The 12,978-nt window shown below is 45.0% G+C and overlaps 1 protein-coding gene across 1 annotated transcript; it reads right to left on the reverse strand.

The window, feature by feature from the left end:
* Positions 1-476: 476 nt before the first annotated feature.
* Positions 477-12,637, reverse strand: atp6ap1a (ATPase H+ transporting accessory protein 1a). Its single transcript, XM_083656689.1, has 11 exons — positions 12,514-12,637; positions 11,912-12,038; positions 11,234-11,308; positions 10,703-10,896; positions 10,083-10,123; positions 6,554-6,639; positions 6,259-6,408; positions 4,702-4,859; positions 3,151-3,201; positions 2,701-2,938; positions 477-2,129 (listed from the first exon to the last, which is right to left on the reverse strand). The coding sequence occupies exons 1-11, from the start codon at positions 12,624-12,626 to the stop codon at positions 1,920-1,922; spliced, it is 1,443 nt and encodes a 480-aa protein (XP_083512815.1). The 5' UTR covers positions 12,627-12,637; the 3' UTR covers positions 477-1,919.
* Between the last annotated feature and the right edge of the window lie 341 nt (positions 12,638-12,978).

The raw sequence follows: 12,978 nt of genomic DNA on the forward strand, positions 1-12,978 counted from the left end.
ATGCATTTTAAATCAGCATCTTAAATGTAGGCCATCATATCCATTTGTGATTTGGTGCAAGCAGACTACACCATTATAAAATTGGGGTAATTTTCAAGAGGAAAAATGACTTATTTTTCCCTCCCATTTACAAAAATGCACGAGTGAATCACTGCTTTCTCTGTAAAAATACACGACTTTATTTACATCACCTTCCACAGAGGATCATTTCTGCAGATTGCTGGCTTTTCTAAATAAAAGCACTGTGAAAATTGAACAAAACGCAACTTGACAATTCTCACTGTGAAGCCGACAGTTGAGCACTTAGTATTTATGAAAAAGGGGAGTGCTAGAGATGTTGAGGATATCAGATTAACCGCCCCCCACAGTTATTTGAACCATTGAGATTTGAACTCATGCTATTTTGTTTGTTGCATTATATCTTATGAGACATGCATGAGCAGAAAAACCCCAGAACTCTATTCAATCTCCACAAATGTTTTATTGGGTTCACACAGCAGCAGCACGACACAAGACCATATCCAGGGCCTCTCATTAACATTCACTATGACTCATATCAAACCAAATAAATTAACAAACAAAAAGAGATGAATTCACCTTTTTTCACATCGAGTATAATCCAGTGCACGTCAGTTCTAGCTGTTAAGTGCTTTTGAGTTTTTGAGAAAGCACTATATAAATCTTATTTATTATGTGACTTACCAAAAACAAAATCCCCCATTAGAAAATAGAAACTGATAGCGACTCCACCTCATGTTCAGGTAAGGCAAACAGGAGAGAGCATTCTGACGTGCATGGAATTTTTCTAACTTCTAATGGGTTTTCATTTGTTTTGTCAATGGGAAGTCAAAATGTTCAGGATTGCCTTACCAAACAAGAGTAAATAGTCAGCCAGTTTCTTCATCAAAATCTCCCTTTGATCAACAGTACTTACTGTAAGTAAGGTGCAACACCATTAGAGACATAAAATATAAAAGTACACACAAGATATGATTTATCAATCATCCCTCGAGCAAAATTAATTCCCTGAGCAGAATTAATTTTTCTAGCTTGCCTTGTACCATCCTTGGACATCTACATTTCAAACATCTATTCATAGACACTAAGACGACTGTAAACACAAAAATGGTCATGTCAAAAAAACACAAATTAGATTCACCAATAAATAGCATTTTCATATTATTCATGTTACGTCATATATTTTTGTCCCTCTATGTACAATTGTATCCCTTTCATGTGGACACTATCGATCCACTGCTCAGTGTCTGCCTTTTACAATAGAGAGGCAAAGTGACCGCCTACATCCTGCTTCAGCACTGTACCAGAGATTTTCATCCGCCATTTATTTTCCCATAGACATTTTGTAAAATGCGTATAAAAATACTTTTACTGGTTCAAACCAAACGGTACAGATATATTTATAAACAGGAGAGATTGCATAACATTTCACTGGGACCAAAATGTTTAAAAAAAAGGTTTAAAGAAAATATTTTTAAGTTTTGGTCAGAGTGAAATGTTCTATGGTCTCTCCCGATTATAGCGTTAGCTGAACCGTTTGGTTTGACAAAGTAAAACTATTTTATAAGCCTTTAACGAAATGTCTATGGGAAAATAAATGGTGGATGAAAATCTCTGGTACAGTGCTGAAGCAGGAAGTGACGTTCCACTTTGCCTCTCTATATAAGCAGGATTGCTATGGGAATGTATGTAGTATGATTAGCCCACTACGAAGCCAACCTGAATAAACCCTTTGAGAACACCACTACTTTGTCAACATAATGCCAAATGGAAGCATGGAACGTTATGGGAGAGAGGAGTAGAAGGCGGGAGTGAAAGCATGGAAATACAGAAGCATTCGGGGGACAGGAAGAAAGGGAGACGGAAAGTGGAAAAACGTGGAACGGACTACCTCAGGTGTGTTACTCTGTCTGGGGCACAGAGATAGCCGGCCCCTTGGGGTCGTCGAAACGGTCCATGGTGCGGAGCTGCATGATCATGTGCAGGCCGTAGGTGAGCACTAGGACCATGAGGAAGCTGGTCATCAGGCCCATCCAGATGCCCGGCGTGAAGAAGCCTGCACAGTCGCTGGCATAGGAGAAGTCACTACCGGTCACATTGAAACCCTGGATCTGTGATTAAGGTTAAGAGAGCAGGCAGATAAAAGCACAACATGAGGGGGGGAGACAAAACATCAACTCCTTTATTAATATCCATTTCTATCTATCTACATTCGCATTCATCTCAGAATTAAAAAATAATTATTACTAACTAAATGTTACTTATTCTTAGTATTCCTTTTAAAGGGTCTTGGTTGATGTCGGCTGTGTTGAACAGTTGATTTCACTAATGTTGACAAAATGTACTATTCTAAGTCACTTTGGATAAATGCGTCTGCTAAATGCAAAGTAATGTCATGTAAAAATGCTTGTTTCACGTTTTACTTTACGTTACGTTTTTTTTTCTTTTGGTCACAGTTTTCCCCATTGCTGCTGTTTTTTTTTAAACATATTACACTGCACTAGAAATGGCTTGTTCCCACGGCCAGGCGACAAGTAGCAAACGAGGTCTACTTCAAATGACAGTGAGGGAAAAATGGCAAAACTGGAAACAAGGAAACTGCTGGAAAACATCATGATTTGACAAAGTATGCAATATGCATGAGACAGAGCAAAAATGTCGGTGGGGGGGGCACCAGCTCACCTGCATGTCTTCGAAAGAGACCCTCCACTGATTGGCCGGATCTTTGGCCGAACGGGGGACGAGGGCGGGCCATCGGAAGCTGGTGACAGACTCACAGCGGTAGGAGTACTCGGCGGGCGCGTAAATGTTTCGGCTGCCGTTAAACGTGGCTTTGGTCCCGTCGTACTCCAGCTCCACAGCATCGAGCGTGAACCAGCGGCGCGCAGACACCGTGTAGTGGCGCTGGCTCATAGCAAAGCTAGATACACACATACACAGAGAGATGAACAGGTTTTGGAGGGGCACAGGAGGAAATTGGGGTACTTTTTCTGGGCGAGACGTTTCTGTGGTCATTCCCATCAGCATTACTGCCAGCGAATATTTTGTGTTGCAGGTTTTAATCAAATTCTTGGTTAAAGTAGAATTAGAATAAAACCTGTTAGGAATGTGTAGGCGTGTTTGTGCACTCACATCAGTTTGAAGCTGAGATGGCCGAGGACATCCTTGTAATTAAGAACCAGCCTGGGGAACGAGATGAAAAGAGGCAAGTAGAAAACACATGTATGATCAGTAGAAAACACATGTATGATCAGTAGAAAACACATGTATGATCATCAGCGTGTCTGTCCGCACGTTTCCTCACATTAAATGTTGGACTTTTGTTAAGTTGAAATGCTGTAAGAACGACATTTGAGGCCAATTGAATCTGTCAGAGGAATACATGTGGCACTTTGCCAGGGGGTCCGCGAAAACTTTTCAGGAAAACAAAAAATAAAAACTTTTTTTTCTTTAGCAAAAGATTCATAGTTCAACGAAAATATTTTATGCTTTAAATCTAAAATGGTTCATGGATTACATTCTAATCTAACAAACCTATCAATTTAAAAGTCAAGCACGTTAACCGTGGAAACAATTAAGCTTAGCCCAAAATCACAAATCAGAATGAGGGGGGGTCCCCGGTATATTTTCTATCTTGTAAGGGGTCCTTGGCTGAAAAACATTTGAGAACCTCTGGATTAACACATTGAGTGCCAAGGACGTCTGTGCACGTCCTAAAAAAAAGTAACGAGGAGTGCCAAGGACGTCTGTGGACGTCCTAAAATCATAATTCATATTATTCCATAATTCTGCTGTTTAAGGTCGTACCTAGCCAGTGAGCATGAATCCCTTCAAGGGATCACACGGCGCCACCTTAAACATCGTCACGGGAGCTGCGCCACCCACCTCAGATCCTTTACTTTGTACAGGAGACAGCAGGGAAAGACGTGATCAAAGAGGAAACCGATGCATGCTTCAGCCAGAGCCGTACAGATTGCTCTGTCTGCAGCGGAGAGTGGGCTCGGCTGCATCCGCGCTCACAACTGAGCTCTTATGCTTCTATCTATCTCCACACGATTTCCTGCCAGAAAGCCAGCATCCGAAGCCGAACGGCCAAGCCTTTTCGTTCAGTCGCGTTTGCCAGCGCGCATCATTTCCTTGATGCGCGCTGGGATCCGTCCGGGGCAAAAACGGAGTCGAGAAAACAAACTCTGTGCGTGTGGGAGGAGCCCGCAGCTCAGAGGTGGAGAGGGGGGGGGGGGGGAGGGGGGGGCACGCAGGCTGCACAGAAACCACACCACGCCACCACATCAGAAAACACCAGCCAGAGTCAGTGAATGTGCTCGAAATTAGAGTGCAAAAGGTATTCATAAAAGTGACTATATCTTGGAAAGTAAAAAAAAACGACAGAAAACCCTTGAAAGTGCACTTTTTTCAGAGGGTGTCATTTCATAATGGAACTGTCTAGAAACAAAATTTCTTCTTTGGAAGAAGCAGGAGTGTTCAATCTTTCATTAAAGTCCAGCCCCGTCAATATAGCCATAATAGAAAAAATTCTATAGCTGTTTTCAACTGAATGGAAGTGAATCTGGCACAGGCTGCAGACAATTTTACTGAAGCGCTGTGGCACTCAATGTGTTAAGACACATCACTGTAAAGTAATTCCTGTGGAGCCCCTATACTAGTGAAGTGAAGCCATCGTACCTGGATTTGGTTTGGTCACAGATGGAACCGTGGAGGATGGGACTGACGCCCTCCCCGAAAGTGGACGGGGTCAGGTCATGTTCTTCCCAGCGTCCGCTTCGCAGGATGCTCACAGACAGAGTCTTGGCCCACAGCAGGATACACGTTCTGTCGCCCTCCTGGAGAGAGAGAGACACACAGATGAGGAGAAAGAGAGAAAACAGGGGATGAGGAGGAGGAGGAGGAGGAGGAGGAGGAGGAGGAGGAGGAGGAGGAGGAGGAAGAAGCCACATCAGAAGTGAGGGAATTAAATGGATGTAAGGAGACACTGTTTACATTGACTGCAATAATCCCACTATTGGCCTTCATCTAAATAAGACGATATTTCGATCAAGGTGTTTACATGAGCTACTTTAGAATATTCCATTCATATTCCCGTTTACCTGCTAGAGAGCATAGTCCTATTAATGACTGAAGACGCACGGCCACATGATGTGCCTACGTTGGGAGTTTCCCTACTGAATTTAACCTGAAACCCTTTCTGTCATGTTCCTACTGGTTTCTACTGTGTTCTGGACAAGATGTTGGGACTTCTTTTTACCGGTGGCTGAAAGCTGTCTGCTAGAGGTCTTTATTGAGAGACCATCGATGTATTCAGCTACTTTCCACCAGCCAGCCAGTTGCGCAATCTTTGCACGTGCAGTTTAAAACCCGCTGCTCGTCTCGCAACAGACGCTCTGTGCCACGCCAGAAGTGAGGATATATGCTGTTATATACACACAAAACACCGCGAGCTGTGTGGTTGGCACATCAGCCATCAAAGCCAGCAGGGAAAGCATGCGTCGTCGAGCGGTTTGACTGCTGTACGTGTCACAAAACGCCGCAAAACGCCGTAAAATCACAGTGCAATTAAGGTGTTTACATGTCTACAATGCAAGATCGGAATACTCCACGTGTCTTGATTTGACTATTGCTTATGACCTCATTCCGGTTAAGGTCATCTGAAAATACTGTCGACGTGGCGACAGCGTCTCATTCAGAGTATTGCCTTAGCCGGGATCGAATCATCATGTAAACGTACTCACCGATCTGGAAGTGAACTTATTTTAAAAACCATGTCACCCTACTTTAAACTCCACTGGAGGATAGACCCCTGCCTTCTCCTTACCTTAAACTCCACTGGAGGATAGACCCCTGCCTTCTCCTTACCTTAAACTCCACTGGAGGATAGACCCCTGCCTTCTCCCTACCTTAAACTCCACTGGAGGATAGACCCCTGCCTTCTCCCTACCTTAAACTCCACTGGAGGATAGACCCCTGCCTTCTCCTTACCTTAAACTCCACTGGAGGATAGACCCCTGCCTTCTCCTTACCTTAAACTCCACTGGAGGATAGACCCCTGCCTTCTCCTTACCTTAAACTCCACTGGAGGATAGACCCCTGCCTTCTCCTTACCTTAAACTCCACTGGAGGATAGACCCCTGCCTTCTCCTTACCTTAAACTCCACTGGAGGATAGACCCCTGCCTTCTCCTTACCTTAAACTCCACTGGAGGATAGACCCCTGCCTTCTCCTTACCTTAAACTCCACTGGAGGATAGACCCCTGCCTTCTCCTGGATCTTGCGCTGCCTCTCCCTCTCTCGGTCCCGGTCCCTGTATCCAGCCCTCGCCTGCAGCAGAGAGCGTCCTCCACCCAGACCTGCCTCCAGAGACAGAGACGACGCCTCCTACAGAGAGACGGAGATATGGGGAGAGGCGGAAAATTTACGTTTGTTCCCACTTCCATGTAACTCCTACAGAAAAGGTGTTTTTATCACCAACCTCAAAGGGCAATCATAATGGTAGAGTACGATCACAGGCGCACAAGCTCACCCGCGAGGGCCGCAGCGCTGTGTAGATGGCCGTGTAAGGAACAGACTGGGTCTTCATGATGCTCAACACCTGACCAATCATCTCATCTGGAGAGAAAAGATCAAAAAAAGTATATTTTAAATGGCACAGTCAGATAAGCAGGGAACAACGTGTGTATGAGGTGTGAGAGGGAGATGACGGGCCTAACGTCACTAAACACACCCTCTCTCACAGCAGGGAACAACGTGTGTATGAGGTGTGAGAGGGAGATGACCGGCCTGACGTCACTAAACACACCCTCTCTCACAGCAGGGAACAACGTGTGTATGAGGTGTGAGAGGGAGATGACCGGCCTGACGTCACTAAACACACCCTCTCTCACAGCAGGGAACAACGTGTGTATGAGGTGTGAGAGGGAGATGACCGGCCTGACGTCACTAAACACACCCTCTCTCACAGCAGGGAACGTGTGTATGAGGTGTGAGAGGGAGATGACGGGCCTGACGTCACTAAACACACCCTCTCTCACAGCAGGGAACGTGTGTATGAGGTGTGAGAGGGAGATGACGGGCCTGACGTCACTAAACACACCCTCTCTCACAGCAGGGAACAATGTGTGTATGAGGTGTGAGAGGGAGATGACGGGTCTGACGTCGTCACTAAACACACCCTCTCTCACAGCAGGGAACAACGTGTGTATGAGGTGTGAGAGGGAGATGACGGGTCTGACGTCGTCACTAAACACACCCTCTCTCACAGCAGGGAACAACGTGTGTATGAGGTGTGAGAGGGAGATGACGGGCCTGACGTCACTAAACACACCCTCTCTCACAGCAGGGAACAACGTGTGTATGAGGTGTGAGAGGGAGATGACGGGTCTGACGTCGTCACTAAACACATCCTCCCTCACAGCAGGGAACAACGTGTGTATGAGGTGTGAGAGGGAGATGACCGGCCTGACGTCACTAAACACACCCTCCCTCACAGCTATAGATTTTCATGAAAATGTAGGAAAACAATTTGCCTGCCCACTATCACCTTTCTTGAAAACATTAACTAATTGCCCAATGCACAAAATTCCACAATTTTAACATTAAAAATACAAGTAAGGGTTAATGCACGACGAGGTGTCCATTATCAGGAATTATTGGACGACGTGGAGTCGTGAACCGTCCGAGGCGAAGCCGAGGATGGTTGCCTCCGCGAAGTCCAATAATTTCTGATAATGGACACCTCGAAGTGCATTAACCCGCTTATACCATGGTCACTTGCCAAAGAAACAAAACAAGACCATTCATTTATATTTCCATGCATTTTGCAATCAAAATGTTGTTTTCATAACCTTGAATATGAGTTGAGAACCGGCGAGACAAAATAGTCCCCTCGGCTGCTCAAGATTAGGCTATCATTGGATAAAATGGCCGCTTAGTGCCTGCTGCACCTGGCAGAATTCTAGAGTCAAGCTAACTAATAATTTGGCCAATTGTATGTAACAACATACAAAATAAAACGGCAATGTCTAAGAATGCAACGCCATGTAACTGGGTCATTTAAACTCGCATTCCAGGGAATTACGTTAACGTCTGCGGGTCTTATAAGACGTAAATGGCGCGAGGCTGGAGTAGACTGAAAACCATCTCAAGCTTTCAGTATGTTGGAGTCCAGATATGTTTTGTACAAGGACGTCTCTCAGTGTGTTGCTGTTAACTGCCCATTTCGTTGTTTTCTTTTTGTTGATCTCTTTTCCTCTTCGACTTGATTTGTATCAGTGATAAGAGGCAGCGCGCGCTCTCCCAGAGCGCCTGGCTGCTGCTCGCTGCAAGTTGTAAACAGAGGGTTTGACAGTTGACAGCTGAGAGCCCGGCTTCTGTCAGCTGACCAGAACGAAAATCAGATTTCTAAATAGCCGTTATTTTAATAAACTGACCACTCAGGGGTAATCTAAATAGTTACTTTGACCTACATTTTTTTTTCTCTGAACATATAAAAGTGCCATATTAAGCGTTAACGGTGGTATAGAGCTCAAACGGCTCTGTCGTGATCCTGGCGCATTGATATGAACGGTGAACAGACCATTTAGCTAGGTGTACATTATCACAAATTAACGTACACCTTGCAGCCAATCAGAATTTCAATATTCACCCAGACCATGGTATAATTAAGCAATATAGCATGAGAGCAAGTGTGTTGTGGCGAATATATCCCGCTGATAAGCTGTTATCCCACGAGGCCTGCGGCCTCGTGGGATAACAGCTTATCAGCGGGATATATGCCCGCTGCGGCCTCATGGGGATAACAGCTTATCAGCGGGATATATGCCACAACACCACGCAGCTCGAGTGCTATATTGCTTTTATAAAACGGTTTCCAAGTATAATAATATAATAATAATAATACTATAAGTCCGACTGGCATGGTATTCTGATAGAGTCAGTTGAAACACTGTAAGGCGGGACCGCAAGAACGTGCGGGTGATTTGATTGGATCGTTCTGGAGACTGAAGTTGACATTGGCCAATCTTGGCCCTTGCTGAGAAGCTGAGAGCTTTCTGGAAAGCCCGACAGGCAGCTCGAGCGCAGCGCTGCATTCTCAGCGCTTGCTGAGAAGCTGAGTGCTTTCTGCAAAGCCCGACACCAACTAACGTTACGGGGTTAAATGCGGGGTTAACAGCCTTTTTTTTGCAAAGAAGACATTAGCCCGCATCTATTCTTGTACAAAACATAATTTTCTGCGAAGTATTAGTAAAGTTATAAGCGAAGATCGATTCACAAGGATCTGACAGCTGTCTCCGCCATTTGTTTTTTTTTAGGTAACCAAAGGCTTTTAGTAAGAGAGTTGCCATGGCAACCAATAACCCATGGCCATGGGTTATTGGAGTGGGTTATTGGATTTATACAATGGCTGTGAACCAATCAGATTGCTTGATTTGAGAGAGCCGTTTTATAATATACAGTATAGTACGTTTATGAGCCAATAATGAGTCTACATGACTACAGACAAGAGGCATAGGAAGCACAAGGTGTCCCTTTGTAGCATGAGAGGATAGACCAGTGGGTCGCGACCATAAGTGGGGTCGCCTGGAATTCAAGTGATAATCTCTCAGATATCAGCTTTGTTCTCTTGGGTGACACCTATGGCGATGAGTGGTAATTGCAGGTGACATCCAAGCAGTGTTGCATTATGTGACATTACTAATGTCACATAATGTTACTATATACTGCAAAGGCTTCCATCAATGGACCATAGCCTCAATCAACATTGTGAGTGATTCTTATTTTTTTTAATGAAAATTATAGATTATAACTTTAAATCAGAATTTTGAGGAACAAAAAGTCAGAGTTTTGAGATTAAAGTCAGAATTCTCAGATTAAAGTCAGAATTCTGCAGGAAAAAATAAGCATACTATGTGACATCACTGACGATGTCACTGATGACATTATCGACGGTGTACCGGAATTTGAATGTCATGGGTCCCTAGATTTTTGCGACGTCAAAGTAGGGTCACGAGCCAAAAAAGCCAAAATGGTCATCAGATGATGGCTGGACTCACCGTTCCCACTCAGAATCTCCTTTGCAGACATCAGATCAGCTCTGCAAGAGACAGCAAGGCAAAGCAGCAATGAGGTAAGAAAGGGAAGGAAAGAATCAAGGAGGGAGGAGGGAGGAGGGGAGATAAGGGAATGAACGATGGGAAGGAGAGAAGGATTGAGTGAGTTAGACACAATTCCTAATGGCCAAGAAAAAAAATCAAAACACAGGGGCAACTGAAGCATAAATTCCCAAAACCACTGAGAAAGATTCGCCTTCATCAGCGACACCATGTGTGTCTGACCCTAACTGAATGTTACAGTTATTGAATTTTCAATCTGGGAATCCATCACTAAAAAAAAATAATAATAAATAAACCTCTGGGGCAAGCTCGTTTCAACACCTGAATAACCCAACTCAATTTGCCTGTCCGTGCCCCTTTATGGTACGTTATTAGGAGTGCTATTATCCGGATATTCTTCGACCATGTCGACAGATTTTCATTTTCATTTTGTTGTTTGTATTTATATATTAGTGTATGATGCGTTTGTATCTACCCAGCATCCCTACTGTACAACAGCCTGAACCAGCCTCTCTCAAATGCATGTGATGTATGCGTGTGTCTATGCATGATGTACCTACCCGGTGCCATAGGGCAACCTGAACACCAGCAGGGCAGGTGAGGAGGCGTTGAGCCTCAGCTGGCTGAGTGTCTCGGGGTCCATGTAAAGAGGGGAGGTTTCTAAGTGGTCCTGCAGCTGGCCAATCACTGCATTGGAGGCGGGCCAGGACACCGCAGGTAACACCAGAGGGGAGGGAGAAGACATCAGAGCCCCCTATAGGCAGGAGAGAGAGATGAATGAAACATCAACGTTACCTGAAATCTGACAAAACATTGGGGCATAGCTAAGAATAATACCTTATAGAATGGTTATTGCAGGTGCACAAAATACTGCTATTGCTGCCATCGACTTGTTCCAGTGAGAACTGTAACTTGTAGTCTGATTTGTTCAATCATTCTTTTGCTTGGTGCAGGAACGTTCAAATCAAAGCACCAAACACAGGAAACATAGAAAACGAGAATCTAAGATGTAAATTGACTTCAAAGATTAGTGTCTGCCTGAACCGGAGTGTCTGTCTGATCTACACACAGTGTGAATAACATTGTCTCACCTCAAGGTTGGGGAACACACTATCCTGCTTGTTTCCAAATGCTCCTCCATACATGGTGAAGTCCTCTATGCTCATCTGGTGTAGAGGCAAGGAGAGAGATGTGGTGGTCAAATGAGAGGAGCTCCAAAACACAGCAGTCTTTTCTCAAACACACACAAAGAAAATGCGAAGTGAAAGATAAGATGACACGGCTCAGCTAACAGAGCCAGCAGCACTGAGCTGGCAAGGGTGGGTGCCTGCTAACCCAGGTCCTCCTGCAGGTGAAGCAATGTGTGTCTCAACCACTATGGGGCCGAACACACCATACATACGCCAATCCTACGCTGAAGCAACGCAGCGCGGACTCGTTTCATTTCAGCGTCCTTGTTAACAGGCGAAGACCGATCACACCAGCCGCGGCGCTTTGCCCCGCCACGCCACGCTGAAGCGATGCTGCACGCATGCTGCAGCGATAGTTTCAGCTTCTGGTCTTTCTTCAAGCGTGCAGCGCGCTGCATGCGAGCAGGCAGGCATGAAGTCAATGCAAGTTGCGAGCGTGGGCAGGGCAGCGCCGGGCAAAACAGAGCGAGTCGTGCTTCTGGTGTGAATGGCAAAGGCTCCTGCTCGAAGTTTCCGTGAAGCGCTGCTTCAGCGTTCGTTGCCTATGGTGTGAACCAAGCGTAACGTGTGTGCGTGTACCTTGTCCTGGAGGAAGAGCAGTACATTTCGTGGGCCCACATTCAGAGCTCTCTCCAGGTACGAGCCCAGCTGCTCCTGTCCAACGATGTGACCTGCTGTGGGAGGCGACTGGGATGGCAGAGAGATCCTGGTGGAGATTCAGAGACACAATAAGTGTACGTTACACAGCGTTAGCTTGCTATGATGCAAGCTATGGGGCAGGGAAATGGATGACACTACAAAATAATTTAATATAATGTAATATGGATGAATTTGGCCTTGAACTGACTGGAAGGTTAACTAAATTAACTATTCGGCCTGTGTTAACGAATAGTACCTTGCAGACACATCACAAAATATAACTCAATGATCACAACAGTCAACACCTAGGTTCACGTTGCATTTTATTCAGAATCTAGCAGAGCAGAGCAAATAACCACGACGAAAATACAACGCCTGAGGCTAGCTTAACATCACATCAACCAAAGCTAAATACCAGCTAACGCTAACGTTAGCGTCGTCTAAATGAATGGTACCGTTAACCCAGCTGTCAGCTGACGTACTGTACAGAAGACACCGCCACTGATGCGAGGAAAGAAAGAAATAAACGTAAAAATGCTCACCCTTCGCTTGTCCACAACATGAGCGGCACCTGTTCGCCACATCTCCCTGTGTTTAATATGTTTAATAAAAGGACTAAAACGGTCAAAGACGTCGGGATGCGTCTGAATATCATTGCGGGCGCCATCTTTCTTGACAGCCAGGTGGTGACGTCAAGCGAGATCACGTGACGGCGGTGCCTACTACTAGAGCTGGATGAAGCAGCTCCCCTGCCTCATCTTCCTCTGCATGGAAGGGAAGGAAGGAACCATCATTAATGGTATTAGTCCATGGGCCAAACACCAAAATTTCACATATCGGTACCACTCAAGTGGGCAAATTCTAATCATGATTTTTGAACATGTATATATCCATAGATGATATTTTAGTATGATAGCCTTTCCAGAATGGTAGCTTTCTCACGGTTATCAGCTCATGAAATTAGCCAGCCCCTACAATAATTTGGATTCTAGGTGCTGATGCATATC

This window comes from Poromitra crassiceps (assembly GCF_964638095.1).
Source record: "Poromitra crassiceps genome assembly, chromosome: 20".
NCBI lineage: Eukaryota > Metazoa > Chordata > Actinopteri > Beryciformes > Melamphaidae > Poromitra > Poromitra crassiceps.